Source organism: Apteryx rowi, unplaced genomic scaffold (assembly GCF_003343035.1).
Source record: "Apteryx rowi isolate R43461 unplaced genomic scaffold, aptRow1 scaffold_89, whole genome shotgun sequence".
NCBI lineage: Eukaryota > Metazoa > Chordata > Aves > Apterygiformes > Apterygidae > Apteryx > Apteryx rowi.
The window spans coordinates 315189-341413 of NW_020451193.1; the positions used below are offsets into that span (position 1 = coordinate 315189).

At 38.3% G+C, this 26225-nt stretch overlaps 1 protein-coding gene across 2 annotated transcripts in view; it reads right to left on the reverse strand.

Moving 5' to 3' along the window:
* The window catches only part of ZNF385B (zinc finger protein 385B), a 146981-nt gene extending 137848 nt beyond the window's left edge, over positions 1-9133 (reverse strand). The window contains exon 1 of one of the 2 annotated variants that reach the window (XM_026090997.1): positions 8833-9133. In XM_026090997.1, coding sequence (XP_025946782.1) covers positions 8833-9133 — 301 coding nt within the window. Of the gene's footprint in view, positions 1-8828 lie in introns of both variants that reach the window. The other variant, XM_026090998.1, reaches the window with a different exon arrangement.
* Between the last annotated feature and the right edge of the window lie 17092 nt (positions 9134-26225).

The window sequence follows — 26225 nt, forward strand, 5'->3', positions numbered from 1 at the left end:
TTAAATAAAACTTACTGCACTAAATGTCAAATTTAACTGAAGCATGGTTAGGGAGTAACGACAGTAATTTTATACCCTTCTCAAAGCAAGTTGTCAGTGCGAATGAATTACTGCAAGCTACCCTGGGCACGACAGGTCATAACTTTTAATATTAACAATGACAGTCATACACAAGATATCAAATCCAGTATACAATTTATTTCATTTAGTTTCTTGTTTATCCGGAGAAACCAACAGCTCTTGCATTTTACATATTATTATAACTACAATTTGAGATTTAACAAGCCAGAAAGCTAGCTCTGGTAAGAGGTATTTAGTAACACTGCTAGTTAGCTTCTTTCTATAACAATAATTACACCATTATTGACATGTTCCAAAACCATTTAAAATGCATAGGAAAGTCACCTACTGTAAAGATGCCCTCTGCAAACAGCAAGCAAAGAAAGGCAGCTTGCTACATATTTACAGAGTTGCTTTTAATACTGAAATAAGAAGAGAACAAAAATATGCATTATATACCTTGCCATTTTTGCTGTCTTTTCCACTGGAATAACTAGAATACAAATGACAGATACAGAAATAATGCCAAACATGTAAGCATTGACTATTAATATGATACCACAAAGCTATTCAGTGAAGTTTAATAATAAAAATTATGCTTACCTCTACTGGCAAGTCCACTCCACATTATGGCAATAGTATTTAACCAGCTGAAATAGCAACCAAGTTACATAAACAAAACTTCCAGTATGTGACCAATATGATCTACGGTGCTACAGACACTTGGCTCCAGCCCTGATCATCTGTGTGACAGTACACTCTTATACCAGTGCAGCTTCAAACCTTCCCAGATGCCGGCTTATTGCATTGCTCATTGAAAATCCTTCACACGCTGGCAACATTTTAGGGAAGGACAAGCACACTCTGAGTCATTTGTAAAGAAAGCAAAGCAATTTCAGTTCTGTATCTTCATGCGTACCGAAACACAGAGCACTGTCAAAGTAGAAGTCTGAGGTGAATTTATGCTGAGAAATAGGCAACCTAAGCCTTCATTATCAATGCATGAAATCAGCCACAGTGATCAAATTCAAACAAACCATAAAAAGAATATGATTATGAAAGACTCTACAGATTTAGCTCCAAACCACACAGAACGAAGAATCATCTATCTAGATTGTGTGAATGTTAAAAATAGCTCTGTCTTTTCTACAATGAACATGAGACAGGGGAGAATCAGTAGCCTGTATTGTGATGAGCTTCATTATTGGAAAAAATCCTGCAATAAAAACTAATGATTCCTTACAGCTTTTCTAAATAAGATTAATTAGCAATTATGCAAATGAACAAATAASTACTTTTTTAACCACGCAACTGACAAAGTCTATTATCAGGTATCACATTTGTTTATATATTAAACAGTAGCACAAATATTTAGATAAAATTCTGGAATACTGACCTAGCAAAAATCTTCTGTACAGTCCAGCAGATTAAAAAAACAACAAAAAGCATGACATTATTTGACCACATGTCTTTATCTTTCAAGACAACGATTTTTTTAATTACTTACTATGGAAAATCTCCATGGCTTATTAAATTCACGCTCCTTCTACTCCCACAGATACTTCCCACTATACAAATCTTTTTATCTTTACAGGTACTTCACACGTTTTCTTTTGCAAAAACAGTAAGAGGGCATGTTTCACTGTGCATACTCACACCCACAGAGATTTTAAACACACAGTGTAATACAAGTCAGAYGTAATCATGAAGAGGTTAAGTTTGCAAAGAAATAAAAAGACATGGGAGTTTCTATTATAATACCTGTACAGTTATCCAAATATACTATTGTGTCATGAGACATCTATGAGAGAAGTTTTGGCAGGATCTGTTCCCAGATGAGGATACTTACCAGACAGCAGAAAGTATCTGATTTTCATTTAAGAGATAAAAATAATAAACAAATCTGACTTCATTATTTTATTGTTTCAGCCATTTAATACTATAAAAATCACTGTCAGGAGATACACACTGAATAAAAATGATCACCCTGCATTTATAGACTCCTTTTCACCCAACCRCCTACCCCCATAAACTGTGGGTCACATCCTTCCATGGGTGTGGAGACCCTTGCAGCAATATGAACTCCACCGATCTCAGCAGCTCTCCAGGTAGTTGCCCAGGCTGCCTGAATTACAAGGGAGACTCCTGACCTGACTAGGAATTGTGTCATCACCGTTTCTGCAACCCTTCTCAGTTTGAAAGTGTGGTAAATGCTCAACTGTATTTTTTAATTCTAGATCATGGGATTATCTAATGTGTTACATAATATTTCTTTACCGCAACATAATTGACCCATGAAGAGAGGTTAAATTGTCTGAGCAAGGAATTCTGGAGAGGATTTTGATATGAAATTATATTTATGCATACTAACGCTAAGAAGTGCCAACCATAGTAGCCACTTTTATGTTGAAACTCCCACCCCACCCAAAAAAACCCCCTAAAACCATGGTTTTTCCATATTAGTCAAATACCCAGTTTGTTTGCTTACAAATGCCATATGCTTCCCCCCCCCAAGAGAATAAAAGTAGAGGCTACAGGTGGATGTCTGATATCCRTTAAGAACTCTAAAAGAAGGTTTTTTCCTCCCCATTGGAGATTTTTTTTAGTGTTCTGCTTTAATGCAACTTCCCAATTACTAAAAGTCGACCTTAATTAAACAGTAACAGAAATACACATATCATCTATTTATTTTTAGTAYTTTTATCAGTACTTTCACAGTGCAGCTGTTAAAAGATGGCACAAAGTATTATGGATGCAGTTTGTAGTTATCAGCAAGAGACTATCTGTAACATCAGCTTTGTCACCGGACATCAACTTTCATCATCAACATTTAAGAAATATCAAGCGCACCAAAAGAATATAATAAATCCTCTTAATTTCAAAGCAACTAATTATGACTGCAATGAAAGAAAAACYGCAATCAATTATGTTTCTACCGTAAGAAAAATGTTACCTTATGTAAYATCACTATTTTTGAATTAAATTATGGAAGATACTCAAGTGATAGAAATAATGCGGAACCATCCACCAAAGACAAGCTTGTTCAGAAGAACACTGAGTAAGAAAAGAAGTTGATAYGCATTATAGTGAGAAGTGAAACACTAACAATTTCTCAACAGCTAACTCCCAACTAATCTAAAATACATTATGGGAATGCATTTTTTGAATCACATCAGAGGAAGATATTAGTTTTACTTTTTAACAAAGGAGACAATCTGATCTTCTTCAATTAAAATAGAAACAAACCAACAAACAGATTTTGCCCAGACTGGGTTAACAAGGAGGAGGCAACCTCTCTTTCACATAATGAAAAGGGGCAGAAGGAGCAACAGCCCTAAGGCATTACTCCATCCTGGGTCCCCAAAGGAGCTCTGGTAGGACTACTTTAAAAAATGCTGGGTTGTAGGCAGCAGATGGAGAAGGCAGAAAGGGAACCGACTTTCTACAAGCCTAAAAAAGGTTTTGGCATAACACAAGACAGAGTAAGCTCACTCATTTTTCCTACCCTCCTTCTCTTCTTCCTAGTTAGAAGGACACTAATTCCACAGCTGTGTATGCACACATATAGTAGGACTCCTCAGCATACAAACTTATTCAAGTTACTTTTGGTTGACATTTAGCATTCTTCTGAGTATTCACTACAACAGTTCATAATGATCTTCCATAATAAAAAACAAACTATCCATTAGACTTTTTTTTTTTTTTTTAAGGGAAATAAAATACAAACACTGATAAAGAATTTGAGGACCTAGTTCAAGGGGTTTAATGTAAGCAAAAATTCTGCTCCCCATCAAGCTGTCATAAAGCAGTCTTAAGATGACGATGAAGCAAAGTCTTGGCCCAGGTAAAGTTCAAACTTGCATACAAATACTTCCATACAAATACAATGACTTCCATTTAGGATTGGATTCTGCTGACAATTAAAAACCAAGGAAAACTCCACCAAAATCATAGTAATGCACTGCAGTTCTACTCTGTTGTAACAGAGCATATTTTACCCCTTAATCTCATGTTTTCAACATTGATCTTGCAAAGGTATACTGACCTAATCTCCTGGAAAAGTACTTTCTTTATGCAGTTTAATAAAAATGGTCTTCCTCATCCACATCAGGGCGAAGGTGGGTGGTTTAGATTTAAAAGCAGCATATTTTCAAAACAATTTCTCAGTGTTTACCAACAGTCGTTTCAATTTTTCCACAGAAACATAAACAAAGAGTCAAATGCTTAGAAAATGAATTATTATTCTAAATGAGATCCTCATAAAGGCACTTTTAATTTGACATAGCTAGAGGACATTATTCACACTTCCTAACTCTAGACTTCTAATTTGGGAACCTAATATACTTAAGTTCCCTATATAGTGCATGGATCCTTTAGAGGGGAAATTTAGAGTACCTTAATTATAAGCCTACATGCCTCCATTAACTTGAAAGGATGCCTAGACTTCCACTTTAATATGACATGACACAAGAAGGCAAAGTAGATCTAACATTTCTCTATTACCAAAAGTGAGAAACCTAACTTCCTCCTGCTCTCTTTTTCTCCTCCATGGCCCAGATTGCATAGTTTTACTTTCTCCCTTGCACTAGCTTTATCAGATCCTTTTTGTGACTCGATTTAAATCAACAGCACAATGAAAAGTATCTATTTATGTATTTATTTTGTTAGGTTAGTAAGTCCCTAGCTCACAGGGGAGACTCGTGAGAAACAGCATTGAGAAGTAGTATAGCTGGCAAAGAGCTCCTTCACTCTTCCATCCTCAAGAGGGATGTCTTAGGTGAAAGCCTATGCATAACCCATGAGATTCTTGCAGTCATTATGAGCAATATCACGCAACTGTCACAAAAGTCAGTAATCTTACAGGAAATCATCCTGTGATACTTCCTCGTATCATATGGCAACACATTAATCGTAGGACTGGTCTGTATGAAGAGTCAGAGTACGACATCCACAGCATTTTCAACACGGTCCTCTGAGGTCAGAAATTTGAGAGCAAAAAGGTAGAGCTGCTGCCAGAGTACACTACTGAAGGACAGACATCCCAGCCTCGCTTCCTACCAAACCTACAGGAAGATCTTCAAAAGGGCATTACTGAGTGCTTGCTGGACCATAAAGCACATTGCTCTCCAACACAGCCTAGGACCCTAGAAAAAGCGATTCCACTTTTCAGCTTCTAGAATTTGGGCACCTTCTGTAACAAAAATGAAACTACACTACCCATTTCCAGCAATTGGTAAAAATTTGGATTTTGATARGTATTTCTAGAACACCTCATCTTACAACTATACCAACTACTTCTATGTTAGCACACAAGCAAAGGAGAGATAATCAGGAGATTCACCAAGACACACACCCCAGGGAACAAGCAACAAGAGGTTCTGGAGCAACAGCAGTCTCCAAAGGAGAACGGAGAGAATGAGACCATTCACAAAGCTGGCAACAGTACAACAAACAACTCACTGTTATCCTACAGAGAGTTTAGTTAATAAAACAGGTTTTAAGAAATAAAAATAAACAACAGAACAAATCAACAAAGAAAATTGCTGTGGAGCAAAAATATAGATCAACTAGTTTGATCTATAGCCCAGACCGCAGCACCACCTTGTGGAAGCTCTGCAGTGCTGCATTCACAATCAGCTTCCCGCACTAACTAAAACACGACCACCCTCCCTATTTTTCCCCCCTAAACAATGGCTTTCTTCAGCAGATAAGGTGAGCGGTTTTAAATTAGTCAAGTTTGTACCATACTCTCAAACCAGGGTCCTCCTCCTCCAAAGAGCACATATTCTAGCCCTTGTTGTCTGGGTTGCTGGTGTGATTTAGGGGACCCTAAGAACCAGACTGTGACCTGATGAACTCCTACAGCCACTGCGTTGCAAGGAGGATGTATGCCCAGACTCTGTCCAGGCACATTGCTGCAAAACTTTGAGACATCATTTCTTTCTTTGTGGCAGAAAGCCAGCAGTGTATCAGATGTGCCTAGCAGAGAGGCAGAGAAAGGCTTGTAAGCATGGTATTGTTGACAGACTTCAGCACAGGTTCCAGTAAAACAGGATGGGTGCTAATGGTCATTGACCATTGCTTGCACAAACAGCAGCAAAGACTAAAGGATGTTTTAAAACATTCTGAGGCACCCTGTCATAGAGAGGACCTCACAAGAGGAAGAATATGAAAATACTCCTCACAACTCCTCCGTCTTCATCACCATGTGGAAAAAATCAGGGAGGTTGGAGACAACAGTGGTGCACAGGTCAATTCTGTTACAAAGGACCAAGCCAGTTTTCTGACAGTTTTAGGAGGATGGTAATCCAGATTTCTATACTTTCAACATGTATTTACAGTCACATATGTTTACAGTCACCTTATTTGTGACAGGAACATTTCAAATTCATTTCATAAAGACAGAGGAAAATAACTCCAACCATAGATTAGCAGGAACCTTTGCAGGAAAGCTTCCTGAGCTGTGCTGAACCATCAGCTGTCCATCACCTGCTACATTAGAGGGGTACTGCAGTTATAACAGCTAGGTAAGGGAAGGACTGCTTGCTTCCTTTGCGCATGGAAGGAAGTCTGGTCGCTGTCGAGGTGAGATGAATATAATTGTTCTTTTACCATCTGCACAACTAACTGTTTACAATGTCAGGCAAGGAAATGGGAAAGAGATTCTCTTTACAAGGGGTAATAACACTCCAGGGACATGGATTAGGACCAAGCTTGGGTAACGTCAATTTATAAGACAATTGATTTCTACTTATTTTTAGAAAGTGTTCTTTGAAGACTACATTTTGGTAAATCTTGTTCATCTACTGGCTCTTAGGAAGCATATTAAACTGTCTATGCAATTATAATAAACTGCCTATGCAAAGTATTTTTCTTTAAATGATATGAAACTAACATCATTCAGCTATAAAAACAGAATGCCTGTTTCAACATGCACTGCACAGACCGGTATAATTAGTAAATAAATAGGATATAGTCTGATACAGCATACTGCTAAAATAAACAAATTTAAACTCCTACACCATACCGTGACTCCAAAACGTATGTTCCAGCAAACATAAAATATTCTCAGCCTTAAAGCATTCTTTGGACAGTGATGCCAGATGTCAGGTGCAGGGGTTAAGCTAACAATAAACCAGTACAAAATATACAGTGTAAACATTTTATGTTTTCTCTCAGCACACAGAGGACTTGACTTAAATGAGAACGTCTCATACACAAAGATATTTAAAGAAAGTACACAATTAAGTCATTCAGGTGTTATGCAATGATAATTTCATTTTTTGGACTATAGGCCTTACCCAAGTGATAACCATACCCTGCTTAGATTCAAAACCAAAACTATACCACAGACTTCCACAAAAAAAGTCAAATTCAATAAAAAAAGATCAAAAGCAGAAAGAAAACAAAGAAAAGGAAAAGGAGCAATTTTCTTGTTTTTTCCCACCAGTATTTTTCAAAGTTTTTGATTTATTCTTTAATGCAGTTTGACTGCATTAAAAAAAAAAGTAATCTCCCACATTGCCATGCTACTTTTCTAATAAAATGAATAAATCTCTTTCATAAGGATTTGAGGTCTGTCACTTCATCAATATCTGTGTACTAACTATTAATAAGCAGCACTTTCTTCTTCTTCTAGACAAGAATTCCTTAAATCTGTAGCATTTTTTTTCGTTTTTCTCAGAACAAGAAAGGATGACTGTTATATCTCTTTTAATGTGAGATGCAAAGAATGCTTTAAAGTTCAGCTTTGCCCCTTTTGGATTCTACAGGATGTCAAAAGACGACTTGAATTTTGTTTAACAACATTAACTGAAGTGAAGAAAGCAAGCATCTACTTTCACTATCATCAAGAAAAGCATGCTTAATGTGCTCTAACAAGTTTTCTTCAGTGTTATTGGAAGCTTCTGAATATCACAGAAAAATAATAATCCTGCAGCAAAGTCTTTATAAAACTGTAAACATCAAGGCAACAGAACATCTGCCATATCATGATCCCTAAAAATAAAGGGGGGGGGGAGGGAAGGTGTCACAACTTCCTTACCCTTATAACTGTACAAAAATGAATTATTTATTCACTTTGTTACTTTCTCACATGCCTAGAGGAGTAGGAAAATACTAGCATCTTCTTCAGAATAAATACTCTGAATAACACTGAAGCAAAAAACACCAAGAAAAAGACCACAAAACCCAAAGAGACCTATGAACCTTTTGTATATTAAGTCCTTTTGCACGTTACATATGTTTTGCAAAAGCAACGGGCAAGAAGACAAAGGTCCCAAATAAGTAAAAACTATTATGTCAAATCACTTCCCATTTTAATGAAACAGATCAAAGCTCAGATGCGTGAAAGCAGAAATGATGAAAGAAGGACCAGGCCTATAAACTCTAGCACTCCTCCTCCTCCCACCACTACCTTTCTGTAAAAACTTCTGCTTTACATGCATTGTCCTTCTAGATCTTTATTTTGGGAACCAAATGAAAAGATGCACTCAACTACTTGGACCCACAATAGCTACTTTTAAATAAGCCATACTTCAACTTCGTAAGGCCCAATCCTCTCATTAATCATGGAATAACATAATACTGCCTAACTACAAGCTGGCTTCACAGAAAGCGAGAAGTATGCCAGTAATTATGAACATGGCAAAATATTATTAATTACTAGTATTTATATGAAGCTTAATCATTATGTTGGGTGAGGGGAGGTACAGCTTAAGATCTTCCTCAAATTTCCTGACCAAAAATCATCTTCTCATATTGATCACGTACCTGTACTTGTACTTGCAAACAAAGTGCCAGGAGCTGTACTTGCAGGGAGTTTTCCATTATTTAGCTGCTTCATTCTTTTCAGGTGAGACTTCCCATTGTAATGAACTTGAGCTTGTGCTGCAGAGTTCAGCTGTATATTGCACACTTCACAGAAGGAAAACAGTATCTTCTTCTTTTCTTTGCTTAATTGATAGTCTGGTCTGTCATTCCTCAGTCCTTTTTCTTCAAAGCCCCGTAGAAAAGCTGGTTGATTCATAATCCCATTCTCAAAGACGTGGCCAGGACTTAATGGACGCTTCATACCTACAAAACAGAGAGAATTGTTGCCAGAACCCAATTAATAATGCTTACTACTAAAACAGCACTTTATTTTTTAAAATGCTTTCAACAAATAAGGTTGCAAAGTTGCAGCAGCTTCTCTTAATAGAGAAGCACATGCATTTGTGACACACTGCAGAGCTCAGAAATAATACGGTGGTAATAGATCACACTCTGCACACAACACACTCATTAGATTGTTCTGCAGCTCTCTTTTAAAGCAGGTTTATTATTGCAACCCTAGTGGAGGTTGAGAGTATTTTCAGTTACATTTCCTTTCCTTCGCCTCACTAAAAATTGGTTCCAAAGCTTTACACTTTCCAGTACCCAAAGTAGTACACAGTGCCCCAAATAAAATTAGACCAAAAGGATGATGACAAAAGGTGTTACTAAAACATTGTTTGGAAGACAGCAGAATATTCAAGTAAGACTAATAAACACTTTGCACTTTTATTTTCCCCAGAAGCTCTATCCTTCACACCAATATTAAGATGTGGTCTATAATACCTTCACCTTTAATACCTTCACCATTAAAACTATTACACAGAGAAATGTCAGCTAGAAGTYAGCCTTGCAGGAGCTACACAAATACGCAGTAAATGAACTATAATCCAAGAGCCTGAAATATGCATTTGTCCCTAGAGAATAAAAACCTCATCCATAAGTGAACCAAGCTGCAGAAAAAAAGTTTTACACATAAAAATACAGGCATGTGTGAGAGCGAGTGGGCGTATTTTATTTAAGGTATGCAGCTAAACAAGTCAGAGGAGTGGGGGAGCATGTTGTGTAGGGGGAGAAGCATTTAGGGTGACCCAAAAGGGAAAAAAAAAAATGTTTTCTTTGCTAACCAATTTGTTGTTTACACTTTATTCTCCCTCCCATCCTGAATATTCTGGATCATCCCAAACATGGTATTTACTTTCAATGAACCATTTAGATTTGACAGTGATGGAAGAGAGAGAAGATATCTCGTAAAAATAAATAAAATTGACAAATGCTATTTGAAATTTGTAAGAAATTGATTTATCAACCAGCTCAAGCATACAGGAGTCCCTATTTTAGATTTTTGATGCAGCTATCATTTTGCATTAGAAAAAAAGACTTCGGGTCATCTGCCAGAAACATCAATAGATCACAAATTATCTTCCATTTTTCTTCACAAGAATAAAGAGATTCAGTACTGCCTCCCTGAGACTTGAAACAGCCCCCTTCGGTTTCATGGCTCACAGTTTTGCCAAAAATAACAGACTTAACAAAATTTTGCTTAGACCAACTGAGACTGCTCAAAATTTTGTTTTTAACCAAGAATCACATCAGCTTCCTGTTGGTAAAACGTGCCCTGCTTATGCCCCCCATCAAAATACCTAAGGGCAGAAGCAGAGGCATTTACTCTCCAGAGCGGGAGCGTGGCTCCTCGCAAGTGTGCACCGAGCCATCTTTCAGACGCACAGAGGCTTTAACCGYGAGGCCCCTTTTCCAGCCCAGGAACCCGAGTGAGCAGCACTGCTCTTCGGGCATACCTACCCCCCTACCAGTCGGCACACGTGATGGAGAGCGTATGTCGAGGCACACAAAAAGAAACACAGAAGCAGTAATATTAATTTTTCARAAGAACTATACAGTATTCCTAAGCAATACTAGAATATTCCCCTCTCTAACCAGACAAATATATTACCAGGAGTAAGTCTGTTGGTCTTTTGGCACAAGTATGTAAATGTAAACAAAACTAATTTCAGAAATACGGAAAATAAGAACCAAAGGGCTTACCTGCTTTGGGTTATAAAAAATGTGATGATGGAAGTATTTCATCATATTCCTAACTCTAGTTCATGGTTAAAATTTTAGTATTTGTACAAACACCTCCTAAAGCATGATTCATTAATCAAGTATTCTAAATAAAGTGTTTGTCATATATTTTTATTTCATACATCTTAGTTTTGTCATCAAATAAACAAAAAAGAATATAACCAATACATTCATTAAAATATACATCACATTAAATGTTAAAAACAAAAACTATTATTAAAAATAAATTTTAGGTTCCAGGTATCTAACTGCTTTTTAAAACAACATACTTGTGATCCTGAAAACCTAGGCTAGACACTGTCACACTAAATCATTTAAGCATAAGTATCATATTTCAAGGCAAGCAACCAAGATCCTCGACTCAGCTGAGCTTAGATGACATTTTCATCTGAAAATTTAATCTGTTCGGAGCTTTGGTGTTTGTTACTTTTCAATGCATTTTTTAAACCATAAATAACTTCCCCCTAGTCCCTTTGTTTCTATGTTTTTAGATTTCTAAGGTACTGTTGTATTCTTTTATTTCCAGAAGTAAGTTTCTGGGGGGAAAAAAAAGTATTTTTATATTATATATTTTAGATGCTATAAACATATATGAATATACTAATTTAATAATAAAATAACAGTTAAAAAAACAGAGCCTATCAGAAATCCCATAAAATAATTACAGAAAGCAAATAATAATTAAATAAACTAAACTTTTAATGAAACTCAATTGGTTTGTATGCATTTAAAAAAGGCAGAGGGTAATGTCTGCATTAGTAAGCAGTATGGGCCAGAAGACGCAGATTTACACGGCAAATCAGTTGGTTCCGAGTACCCGACCACCACACCAAAACAGTCTCATAGGGTTTTTGTTTTGACCAGCTCTAGTCTGGTACCACGAACTGAATTAATCCGTTATCACAAGAGCATGAGAGACACAGATGTTCCTGGACTGCACGTTCTGGCTTCATTTCAACCAAAAGAAATGCAGTTTGTAAGCTCAGACTGCTCTGTGATATGAGCCAAAGGGAAGTAAGTGGAGAAAGTTCAGGAGACTTCCTTCAAAAGTGCACTCCTGACCCGACCTGACCGAAAATGCATTCATGGAGACACACAGCGTGGACACACTGAGAGGGAACCACCGCACATAGCAAGGACTCAAAGCACAGCGCCTACGCCCCCAGGCAGCATCCCAGCTGTCAGTTCAGAAAGAAAAATCACTCTTCAAACAAACAGACAAAAGAATTAAGACCAAAAAAACACTGTTTCGCTTTTGTTTACAAATGGAATAGTTTTAAATTCACTTTTAGTACAAAAGTACCGTCTTGCATCAAGACAAATCAGTTGTACTTCAAGCAACTCTTCTTGATACTTAGTTTAAGACCCAGAAAGCACAGGCCAAAATTTTAAAATAACCTCGACTGCCTAAAGCTCTGTGTCTAAATTAAAAGGTGACCTGATTCTGAGAAGTACCGGCCTCCCAGCGACCGCTGGGATAGCAGGCGCAAAGCACTTCTGAAACGTTACCTACACGGAGCATCTTCAGCCCCGGGCCTGGCACGTAGGCGGCGGCATACTCCGACAGCCGCACCGCCATGCCAGGCGACCCGGTGGGAACCCGCACACCCCGCCAGAGCCCAAACCGCCCCAGCCCTAAGAGGTCCCTCTTCCTGAGCAGAAGWCCCAGCTGCCTTCTCCTGGGGATTAAGACACCTGAAAGTCACGTATGGCTAAGCCGGTCGAACAAGGCACGGAGGAGGCTGGGGCGCAGCTTCACACTCACCGGCGGGCTGGGACGAGCCCTGGGCACACAGCGGGCAAGTGCAACGCAGCGGCTGCCCCAGCGACACGGCATGTTGCTGCCTTCTGCGGTGACAAAGCGGGGAACCGCGTCGCCTCCAGGAACCAGTGTGGTCGCCTTCCCAACCCGCCCAACGCACCCCACGAACCTGCAAGCAGAGGCGCAAAACACCTCCCTGCCTCTCTCCAAGGGCTCACGTCACGGAGAACTGCAAAACTCTCACCAGTTTCTATAGGACCTATGAAGTACTTAACGTTTTAAAAATTAGGCCACTTACAAGATGCTTAAACACAGGCAGAGCCCATCCGTGCTTGAAAAGCCTGGTCTAGTACCTTCTAAAATGTTTAAAGGAAAAAGTGCTGGTGTCAAACAGTGACGCAGCTTTCCCAGCACGCACACAGCAATACAGCTTTTACTGTGACTGATCACTTGTGGTGGTGTATGTATTTGTCCAAGAATTAAAGTGGTTATTATATGAAAGGTGCTATTTTTCTTTAAAATTTGTTATCCTTTCTTCTTTAAACTTAGGGCTGGAAAAACACACCTTTAAAAATAACTGCTGTAATGTCCTGGCTCTAGCATAAACAGAACAAATACAATTCTGCATGGAGTTAGCATAAGAACCACAACTTGAATGCAGACGTACTTTCCAGGAGAAGCTTCCTTTAGAAGGCTATCTGAATCCTTTACGCTTTTATGAAAGCGGCTGTTGTATCTACACGTTTAATTCCATTTTTTATTAAACAGCATTCTTTCTAATCTCTATATTTCATCATCACTTGAAGTTACACAAGCAAGCATCTGGCCAGTGACTTTTCTTTTGTCTTTCTAAAAGCTTTTTGCTGCAGACAGATTTTGGGGGAGCGGTGAAGGGCATGCACCCTCATTTACCTGCAGTCACATAGGAAACTGGGCCTTTCAGTTCCGGCCAGGCTTACACCCAGCTCAGTGACATTGCAATGTAACAGAAGCAGCTACTTGAGACTAGAGCCAGTGAAGTGAAAATAAAGAGTAAGTAAATGATCATTATATTCTGCAGAATCAAAAGATCAGTTAGAGTCATATTTCTATATGGGATTGTGAAGTATTTAAAAGTAGGGTCACAATTCAAAACAAGAATATAAATTCATTAAAAGGGAGAAAAGGTAAAAATTATCATACGGAGAAAATATAACAAGAGATCAATATTCTCTTTTTGGTTAAAATCTAGCCAGATTTATCGGTTGCTTATGTTCACAAGGATAATTTTACATGGATATCTATTTGAAAAGAAGATTTCTATATAAAAGCTATTACAACAGAACCTTAAAGAATGTGTGATTTCTAACAAAGTGGTTTTGAATCCATATTTATTTATTTAAAGTGAATATATTTATACACTTTTCCATACAGCACCTACTACTGCATTTTATTAGAACCAATCATACAATGCAAATATTTTGCTTCTGTTGCATGTGAAATACTATCAACCTGTATGTGTATTTGCAACTTTGAACCTTTACCCAGAACCCACAAAAACCGCTATTCATTCCAAAGAGGCATCAAGCCAGATCTGCACATGCTCCACAATTCAGACATCAACTTGTCACAAGCAGGGACCTTTTAAATGCGCAGCATGAGAAAAAAATTGCATAGGGGACGGCAGTTCAGGAGGTCCATTTGTTTTGTCCTTCAACAGCCCAACATCCTTTGCGCCCTTCCTAGACAAAGCCAACAACCGGGATTGAGTCTGGAGTGCCGGGGAAGGGCCCGTTGTTCAGCTACTGTTATAAGAAACCTGCAAATTGCCTCAACTTCTGCTTACCCCAGCCCTCCTCTACTCGTACCTGGGTCTTCTGTTTCCTTATACGGAGCAAGGGATTTAAGACCTTCATTTTAGAAGCAGCTAACTATAGCTCAAAAGCTCACATATTTTAGGCTTTATTAATTAGTGAACAAGTCATTAATGCTTCCCATTTAAGACTAATATTGATATAACTTGCTTCTGTCAGCTTTCACTTTTGTATTATCTGGATTCAGCACAGCATAGAAGGCCAAGTTTCAGCAGTGGCTGACACATAACAACCTCCACAAATTAAAATATCCTGTTCAAAAAGGACATGATTCTGTGAATTCCACTGGAGAAACGTACATATCACAAAGGTAGTGATATATCTTTGCAAGTAAATGCATTTACTCAGTGACTTTAGAGGACTAGACCCAACTAAAAATTGAAAGGTGAGAACATGAAAGAAGGGAAAAGCAGGAAACAGAAAAAATCCAAATGTGTTAGAAAACATCCAGCTGAAATGGTCTGGAAAATCTATGTCCATAAAGGGATTGTATGGCATATTCATCTTTCACATGCATGTGAAATATTCTGCTTCTTTCTCTTGTAAAGCTAAGTTCTGCTTCCAACCAAATACATTAATTTTTCTTCTAATCAAAAACATCAGAGGAAGCAACGGAAGCATAGGAGCTTTGCAGGTATCCGACATAAGCTGTTACCGGACTAAACAAGTCCCCACCCTCATGTTTCATTCCCAGTATACAGAACTGTGATCTATCTGAATAGATTCTGCAAGCAATACTGGAGCAAGCATAAATTAGTGATTTATGACACCACATTAAAATTCTTAGGTGTCATGAGATACCCTGTTTGGATTTCTGAAACCACATCTTCTCAGCCTCTTGCAGCTGGCAAAGAAATCTAAGCATGGACATCCTTTGTACTTGAAGCTCAAGGCAATTAGCCTTTCAATTTAGCTAATTTACTTTTAAACAGAGTTGTGCTTTCAGAGGAGCTACAAAGAAGTATTATATATAGTACAGTCCTGTAGGTGAGAATGTGCAAATCTTTACTCAAAGGAAATAAGCTTTTGGTTCTCCTAATGAATTAGTGATGGTTACATGAAGCATTCTTTTCCTGAGTACTGGTCTAAACTTTTGTAATGCTCATTCCTAATTAGTTCATACTTCAAAGAAACACCATGCTGCAAATGTAATTAGAATGCTATCCCTCTGTGGATCTATGCCAGGTAAGCAAAATAGAAAATGTATTTTAACAACTTACATATGGGCAAACAGAATTTTCTTTTTTTAGCCTTTGGAAACAGTCAAATGAGTTGTGGAAGACACAGGCACAACTACTAACATAAATCATTTTTCTATTCTGTTGTGTTTCCAGAAAGGTTCATTCAGCCAACTGCAAAAAGAATATGACTGAGCCTTGTACTATACACCTCTTAGGCATCGCCGATGGGGAAAAGCCATCCGTGCAGGCAGACCAATGAAGTCTGTACACATGCCTTGAGAGCTGTGGTCTTGCACTGGAGCAAATAAGATTCCACAGTTCCTCAGCTCTGCCAAGAAACACTCAAAAAGAAGGAAAACAACCAGCCTGGATATCTCCAGAGCATTATTTAAAAAAAAAAAAAAAAAAAAAAAAAAAAAAAAAAAAAAACTCACTGTTTTTGGTAAGTCTTATGACCTTTCTTACATTTTTAGACAGTATTTCCTAAACATACATAAACTATTGAGAGGCATATGGTTTGCACCATCTGGGCAACAAGTTCTATTGGGATACTGTGGTGAACAGCATATGCATAGTGCCTTGTGCTCAATATCCTACAGTGTTAGGAAAGCACTAGAGACTATTTTGAAGCCAACCTTGAAAGATCCCCCATATGTCTAAGGGACCAGTTTTCTTTCAAAAGATGCATCCCTTTTCTTTTAGTACAAATCAAAACAGAGAACTGCCATGTTTAATCTCCATCTTGCTCTGAAATTCCTCAAGGAAGCATCATATTCTGTGATGTTTCTACCTCTCAAACTATTTATGACCTATCTATATGCACCTGATCAGCTATTCTTTATCTCTTTCATCTCTGCTCACAAAGCACATAGAATATTTTAATTCAAAGTTACAGTAAAAACTGGATGGCTCATAAAAGTAAATAATAAAGAACAATCTGTTAATGATGGCACATTGACCAAGCCAGGTTAAATACTGTTTTAGCATGCAAGTAGTTTGATGCTAGTTTATCAATATGAATAGAAATAGGAAGTCAGCTTGCTATTCTTGTACATGGAAAATTTTGAATGGTGTAGTATGACAAATGGCTGACAGGCTCTTCACTAACACATTTCAGAATATTTAACATTTGAATGCGATTCTCTTTAAACTGCAAAAACAGATGGTTGTTTCTCAACACAAACATTAGCTGTTCAGTATAAGGTAATTCAGAAAACTGAAAGCATTCAAGCAGCTACTATTTATTCTTCGTTCTCCTTAAAAGAGGACAATTCAAGACTGGTAAATCTAAAATTAGTCTTACAGTACTGGATTGTGAGTTCAGCTAAACTGGAGTAAATGAAATTACTGTGGACTCAGATTATCACAGAACTGATGTATTAGTTTTGTCACAGGCTGCAGTTGCATGTACCCATGTTTGTAGATAACTAAATTGAAGGGTGACCATTTCCTTTCAGCCCCATACTTACAAATTGCTGGCATTCTTAAAATTAACAAGAAGGAATGGACTTACACACGGACTTATTTTCCAAAGAGATGTGTCCTGGCCTGACATGATATATCTGACCACTGCCAAGAAGGTTAATCAAGTTTGGAGTCTAGACAGCTATTTCAGATGATGCTTCAGGAGAAGCAGATAATTTTCTAACATCACTGTAACATGATTTTGACAAGTTGGTGGCTACTTCTCAGGAATCTGTCATTAAGCCATTACTCACAATTTTTTTTAGTTAACTTTCACTCTAGCTTAAGCACTCTTATCCAATTTCAGAAGAACATGTAGAGGCCCAAAGTGTTCAATCTATGGTTGGATACAGCATCTTGGTCTTTTGTCCTCATCTACCATGTGCATAAGCCTGCCAGGGAGAGTACACCTGCCAAGAAGATGGCTACTCAGCTTCCTTGGCTTTCTCCAGCAAAAAGTCAGTCGTATATACTTCCCTGATAACTGCGCTGCCACCCTTGGTGCTTTGCCTGTAACACATTCAGCCTGGTGCCACTTAGTCCAATCTGTGTGTTAGTGTCCTTAAATACAAAAAGGATGCACAACATACCAAAGATTACTGATTGTCAGTATCAGGTCATATCTGCATCTTATTTTCACCAGGAACTCTAGTCTTCTATCAAAGTCCTACAACCCAAATCCTCTGAAATTCCAAAGCAACACCCATGAATGAGGCATAAAAACACAAAAAAATGAGACAGACTTCACTGATTTCCCTGTTGGACAAGGCCAGGACTAAAACATCCCACGTGTCAAAATGCTGAGCAGCCAGCAAAAAGAATAAGTGGGCTGCTTTTCAAAAGTTAAACATCTGAAAAGTACAAGTCATCTTAATAGCAATCTCCTCAAAAAGTTCTTCAGAAAAGTGAATCAAAATTTTTAAAAATGCAAAATTTTCCAAAATAAAAATGCACTAAGTGAATTTCTTTAGATGTGTTATCCATTTTGATCATTTTCATAATCTGCTTACCTGAGACTATGAAATGGTCCTACTCATTATCAAATTAAGAAAAAAAAAAAACTAACTTACATGTGTTTCCTGCATGTATCATTGTCTCCAAGACAACCTTCTAAGACTATTTCCTAAATCTTTAGAAGTCTACCAGGTTGCTGGTTTGGGATTTTTCTCACATCTTTCAAAGTATTGTATCCAAATATTCTTTTAAATCAGAGGATCCCTCTTGTATTCCTTTGTAGAAAAAAAAGTATGTTGAATAGCAGAAAACATTAATTAGATGCATCTTCACCGGATTTTACAACTCAAAAGGGGAACATATTACATGTTTTGTCTGACTGAATACTTTTGATTTATGATCAAGTAATAAGAGAGCAACCCAAATGGTAGAGTCACAGACCATACGAAGAGGCAAGTGGATTGTCTACTTTGAAATCATCTACAGCAACTGACAAGGCTGAAGTCAGCAGTGCGCTGAATGTACCCCTTCTCTTTTCGTTTTCCTTRTTTAAATGAACCACAGTTAAGCACATTTTGTGCTGATATTAAACTCTGAGCCCTGAGGCAGAGATGGAGCTCTGGGCCACTCCATAATTCCACCCGCCCATTCACCCACTTGCACAGACTTCTCTCAAAGTCAAATTTGCAGTCACCTCAGGCTCTAAGCAACTGCTTTGACTGCTCCATGTTAAAAAGCATTCTGAATACCTTTCTTATTCCACATTAAAATATACACTTCAGTTCATAAAGAATAAGACAGCCTTTTACTGTTTTTGTTGACATCTTATATCCTACTCTAGAGAAGGCATATGCATGCTGCAGATAATCCACACTGATCTTCCCTGAATTAAGAAGAACAAACCTGTTCGAGTGCATTTGCTCATACAACTTTGAAAGACAAACCCCTCTCATTTCTTTAAATTACAGTCAGTGCAACCACACTGTCACATTAATCTAATTTGAGTTTGATAAAGTATCCATGGTATCTTCCTAAATTTTTGGATTTTAATCCCTACCTCTAGCCTTTAAATTTTAAGCTAAAGATACCATTTGAATTAAGGAAGAGTTCATGTAGGGTTTTGGTTGTTTTTCTTCGCCTTCATCATTAACACAAAATCAGTATACTATTTGGACAGCCTACTTGAAGAAGCAAAACCACCTGAAGACTCAGATAGTCTATTCCATCCCTCTAACTCCCTCATACCAAAGAACAGATGGCAACTCAAACTGCTTGAAACTGCGCAAACATTTTGAGCCCCCCACTGTTCATATATTCTGCAGTCAGAGGATTTCTGCAACAAATATCCTGAAAGTGTCATGAAAAAGAAGTCAGCTATTTGATTCACTAAAGGAAGCACCGTTTTCTTAAACTGTTATTTCATACTCATTTCAGCAGATATGTAGACCAGCTAAGTGCAAATAAAACATGCTTTAACACAAGCCAAAACCAAAATGGATGTCTTAACTGCAACATAAAGCAAATTACAAGACTGATGCAGAGATTTTTTCCTTTCAAAGACGTTTATACTCAATACTAGCCAGAGCTTCCTATGGGACCAACTTTACTGTCTCAAATACTCTATGTAAAGAACCTGTCACATGAATGACAAGGGGCCCTTCCAACGAAAACTGGTCTAAATAGTATTTGTCAAAGCACATACGGCAGGAGGAATCAGGTTTAGTGCACAGAGCCAGGAGCAGCCTGAGTGAGGGAAGTAGCTTGTGTGTATCCTCAGAGTTCACCCTTGTGTACTCTGGTTTTCACTTCTCCCAGATGGGGCTGCGCCAGGACACCTGCAATTTCATTCCTGCATCCCTAACGGAAATACTGCTTGCTCTTCTGCAAGTAATTTCACATCATTTGTGCCCAAATCGTCCCCTCCCTTCACCCATCAACTCAGACTATACTGTCAAAGCAAGGGCTTATAGCATACCTTATATTTATGCTCATTATCAGCAGTAGGTCTAACCTGATGTGAGGTGTCTAAACATCACCTCTGACTATACCTAAGAATCAGAACAGTTACTTTTAATCACAGAAGCACCAAAGATTAAGGGTGTGCAAAATAAGCGCCATGCAAGTTCACCATCAAAACCAACAGAATTCAGAAGAATCTCCTTACACCCGCCCATATTACAGAGATGGCCCTAAGGCACACGAATTCAGTTTTTGCTGAATACTGCACAAAGTGAGCTTTTTGCAGTGTTGACTGCATACCAACCGCTGTGCTAACAAGCGGTGTCTTCCTTGGGACATTTACATACATCAGAATGCTTATTCATGACAGTCCCACATATCATCTGCCACCCCAGATGGTGACTGGTGGGATGCTGATTTTGTCCTAAGGCAGTTACCACCCACCAAGATAGTATACACACGGCTAAACAAAAGCATGTGCCATCTGCTGTCAAGTTTATAAGACTTTTTGATATCCACTAGGTTAGTTTAAGTTTATTTTAGTTCAGACATACAGGTCAGGAGGCTACCGCTCTCTAAACGCCCAATAAAAGAAGGGTAAGTCATACTGTAGCAGACGTGAGGTGAATCTCAAGGACAAGCTCTAATGCATTGCCTACCTCTAAAACCCTGAGAGCTGCAAAGGATTCTCATTGCAGTCCGTGGCAAAAGGCACCTACAGCTCAGAAGGCACTGCAGGGAAACTGAGACCAAGAAGCAAGATTAAGTTCTGCAGAACTTAAAGATTCCTTCGGCCTGAAGTAATTGTAGACGTTTTTCTTTTTGCTGACAGGATTTTTTTTCCTGACTCCTTTCCTTACGTCTCTCTATTGTTATCATTTTGATAACTGTTCTCCATCTTACAATTTCTTTCCCAACTCCCGATCTTTTCTCACCCCCATATCTCTGTAGACTCCTCTCTTCCCCCTGCTCATGTCCTCCTACTATACAGAGAGAGGGTAAAGAAAAGAGAAAAAGCAGAACCAGTGTGGCGACATCTGTCTGCTTTACAAACCACATATACTTTACCTCAATACCATCATGTACCATATTTATTTATAGATGGTTAACAGAGAACACAGCAATTTCCCCAGTCTGGGGCCATTAGACACTTGAGCTACATAAAATAATTCTTTCCTCTCTTCTTCAGCCACCTCCTAAGTCTTTTTTTGTAAGTTAAAGAATAAAGATCTAAAGAAACCAGAGCAAATAATAATTAAAAAAAAAAAAGCCACACATCCACCAGTGCATTTTTCCTAACATTTCTAAGCCACCAAGTATGTGAAAACTTTCAGGAGCACCGAGGCAGGGAAGTAAACCTTGTACAAGTGTAGAAGCTGCATCTGCATAGATGAAAAAAATATTGCCTAAGTCCACTCCTTAAGAACTGGAATTTCAGAACATGGCCAAGTCATCTGTAAATAGCAGTATAACAAAACCAGAACACAGCAAAGACAGATCACACAGGTCTGTACTGCACAGCAGTGAGTTAGGGGTTGCAAAGGTCCCAGTACCATAAGAGCCCCTGCAGCTACAGCCCATGTCAACAGGGCTGTGTCAGCACAGCTCCTTGGGGAAGCCCGGCAGCCGATGCCGGAAGGTGACACTTACTGCCAGCACAAGCGCACCACCTCCTCCAGTACTCACACCATAGGGGACAGGGGCAGGAGAAGAGAATACCAAACAGTCACCTCCAATTGGCAGCAAAGCTCTTACGAAAAAGTAGAGGCCGCCTAAAGATAGAAAATCTAGAAAAGTATATGCAAAGAGACAGGTCTGTCACTCCTCTCCGCCCAACACACAAGCAGCCAAAGGCAATGAGGGACACAAGGCAGTTTCCCTGTGCTCCCTAACAGAAAGTTTCTGTAGTCTCCTTTAAAAGACTGTTTTTACAACCAGTGGACTCCTGTGTGGTTTTAGATCATACTAGACTGCCTCCTCTACTACAAAAAAAGGCCACAAATATCAATCTATGTACCCTATTGCAGCTATGTGCATAACACATGACCTTATTAAATGCCCAAGTAATCATAATGTGGATTAGAACTTGACACCAAAATGAAGTTATTTAACACAAAATGATATGGCAAATAAAATTATACTAGTCAGAGTTTGTCTTATACTGCCATCATGTAAAGAATACAATTCTGGCATCTCCTTAGGGGTATAAACATTTTTCCACCTTCCACTTTACAACTATGACTCTGAAGTCTTCACGGAAATTCACGCATACTGCTCCCATAAAAAGTAACAGTGCCATTTTGGAAAGGGATAAACTTCTGATGAAGGCAGTCACACTGAAAATTGGCTGTTAATCTCCCCTGAATAAATATAACCCCCCAAAAGACAGAAGTGTGAGCAGAGTATGTATTTTTCACACTTGAAAATGCTGAGGTGTGCAACGAGAAGCTTTTACTTCAGCACTTACAGCTGAAGTTATCCTTCGAAATCCCATTTTATTCTCATGAGATATTTCTCTCTGGTCATTCACTTTTCAAAGCCTTTTGCAACTTTAAGATTGCAGTAAAGCTGACTTTAATATCTTATTTCAGTACATTTCTCTCTCTTGTCCAAGCTGTTCAGTTCCTTAGAGACACTTGTTGGTTTTCCTAAACTTTTTATTAATTATGATGGGGAAAAAATATATTTGCAATGTATTAGCAGTATACTTCATAATGCAAAACATCCTTGTGATAAACAATTCATCTAACAGATCATCTGATTAATGAAGAGTGCTCTCTCTCTCATGACAGCTTACCTAGTTGACCTGTGCTCAAATTATACTTTGCTGAATAGCTGAAAAATCAGTGACTGAATACAACTTCTAAGATAGTTTTAAACACAAAATGCCTGAAAATTTATTGTGTTAAAAGATCTAGTGGGTGGGATTTGGCTCCTGGGCTGGCATCACAAACATGACATTTTGAAACATCCAACATTTAGAAAGGTTCTCTTAGCATAACCTAATTTATCAATCTGATGTCTCTCTCTTTTGCTTGTGAAACTTAACAAATCAGTTCAGGGCTGCTAGTTCTCAAAATTTTATCTTGTAATATTCGGCATTTTTCCTAAGCCAGGCTTTTTTATTTTATGCAGCTATAAAAATCCCTCAGAACTCTAGCTTTTTAAATACCCCTCTAATCCTTGCAGGGGGGACTGAAAACATGAACCCTCAAGGCTCAAAACTGGAAGAGAATTAAAGAGAAATCAATTTAAATTTTCTTCTAGGACTTGACACAAGCTTTTTTGAATGTTCAGAGCTGGCAATATTTTTGGCAACTAAGCAAAAGCACTGATGTTCTCTAAACCGTGCACTGCTCAAGTCCTGTACTGCTGCTGTGCTTTATCACCTTAAGAACAAGAGGACTTAACAGGCCTCAAAGTCCAGTTCCTCATTCCTCAGCCTTTATCATCCAGCACCATTCCTAAACACGTCAAGCTCCACTTTTGAATGTATTAGTACATTAGGCCCCACTATTCCCACTAGAAAGTGGCCTCAAAGTCGCAAAGCTCTGACAACAGACCTGTCTTTAGCTAGACTAAGGGAGCGTCTCCCCATAAGAAAGGGGATCTCCGCTTCCCTGGCCAGAAGCAGAACTGCTCCCGGCACCCGTCACAGCCTGAACCCACCAAGAGCAGCAAGCAAAGCACATTCCTGTTCCAGACGCGCACTCATCACATTTGCAAAACGACACTAACGCTTCCTAATCCCTAAAAAGCAGGAAGCTTAGGCATCGCCAGTTCATTTAACAACATACTTGTAAATAATATACAAATTGTTTCATTTAACCGCAAGTCATTAGGTACAGCAATTAAATAACTGGCAAATACCAGTGAGGGAATCTCAGCTATTGTAATTCCTGTAGCTTACATTAAATGGCCGATTTGATCAGTAACCCAAACTGTCAATTAAATGCCACTCTATCATTTTTAAATATTTATCAGTCCTTAGCTAAGAGACACACAAAGAAAGCCCAGTTTAACTGTCAGTAGAAACAGACTGTCATCTGTCACAGGAAACCACAGAAGAAAGCAACGATATTTCAGATCCCTAACAAAACATCCTTGCGAAGGAATGGATGTTAAGGACTTCGTTTCCAGAACAAACTTCCAAATATATCCAGCTGAACATTTTCCAATGAAATTTTCTACCCCCCAGAAAATCCTGATTTGTAGCCAAAGTTTTCTCTGTAAGTGGATCAATTTTGTCAAAATGGTTATTTTTCATAAATTGCATAGTAATTAAATAGCATCGCAAGCACCTGTTTCATTACTTTCAAACAAACATTAAAAATGAAAACCTGAAAACTTTCAACATATCTAAATTTTATAGAAGTAATTGTTTTGATTAAGTGTGTTTTTTGTTTGTTTGCTTTTTAAAATGTAGAGACTTTTCTCCAAATTTAGAATAAAAATAAAAATTGAAACAGAGAATTGAAGTGAAATGGAGAGTTCGGTTCCCAAACATTTTTTAGCTAACAAGGTCTCTGGTTCTTCAGAGACCCTTCTTCAGCTAGGCTGATATCGCCTAAGTCTCCTCGATCCTGCTTATGTTTTAAAATGTGGCATTGGTTCAAGCAGCAGTTTGAAGCAAGAGGTGATCAACAAGTATTTTTAAAGAAATGGGGTTGTGCCCTAATCCCCACTCTCCCTCTTTAATGAAAGAGATTTTTCATATATCAAAAAAAACCCAAACAACAGAACAAAACAAAAAATCACAACAGGCTACAGGGAGAAAGCAGCATGTTAATGGCTAACTTGTACTACTCAATGCATGCACAGGTGCCACAGCAGACCCTTCAACTGCAGTACAACTATATCCTGATATTAATCAGCCTGGAGGATGGAGTCTAGCTCTTGGCCTCTTAAGATGTTCGAAGTTCATACCGAATCATGAAAAATCCTCAGGAGAAAGTCATGGAACAGTCACCATTTACATTTGATTAAGTTTCACATTGCATACTTGTGGCCCAGCTCCTCACGCAGCAAAAATCCCCAAAGACAACGGTTTCCGAGTGCACAAAGGACGACAGCAAGCTCAATTCTTCCCTGGGGTCTGTGCAACTTTGTAAATTCCAATGACTAAAAAATGTACATAGCTAATCACCTATGGATTAACCACATTCAGATTGCCAAGAGCTGTATAATATGTTTACTCTGTCAACACAATAAATAAAATCTAACAAATTACCCTGTCTCAGGGCAGATCAAAGTTCTTACACAACTCCCTGAGCAAGCATGACAAATGATGCCTGTATTTTTACATATTTTACATATATATATAAAAAATAAATAGATAAAATCTCACAGAGCTCATATGAGATTTTATCTCCCAAGATGACACCTGTAATTTAGCTACCATTTACTGGAAGTCTGTTTTATTCAGGTTTTCCCCAAGAAAATTCTTGCTTTTCACGTACCAAGCAGTTTCTCTTATATTTATGAGAAAGCAAATTAAAATAAGAGACTTCACAGGCTCCAAGTAGCCAGGTAGCTCACAATTTTGTTTTCATGATTTTCTGAAGATGTTTCAGGCTGCTATAAGGTAATTGTGTTCAGGGTCTCCTTTAACATACACTGAACAATGTCTTCCCAATTCTGCAAGGGTGCTCACCAATGATTTCTGTACCACAAAGTTTTCCAAACTGCATTTGAATTATACTGTATTTCCAAGGGACAAGGTCCATATCTACTTACACTTGCTGCAATCTGTAGCTACAGTACATGAGCTATCTAGTGCCTGCTCCTGCCATGAAGGCATACCTTATCCAGAATATCTGAATGAATCCTAAGAAAGAATTGAGGAAGAGTTTAATCATGCACATTTTCTAGCTATGAAGACAGATAAGCTAAAATAGTATCATCTTAAAGAACCTTAACTCTTTTTCTTGTGCCTGACTGCTTGGACTGTAAGTGATAACTTATTGCCATTCAATCTGTTCTCTTGCTGATCTTCACAAACCAAATAGACAGATGGACCACAGAAGCACAAAGTTAAAATACTTTCCCCTTTCGCAGTCATTCATCTAATTTATTTAAAGAATACACACACAGATG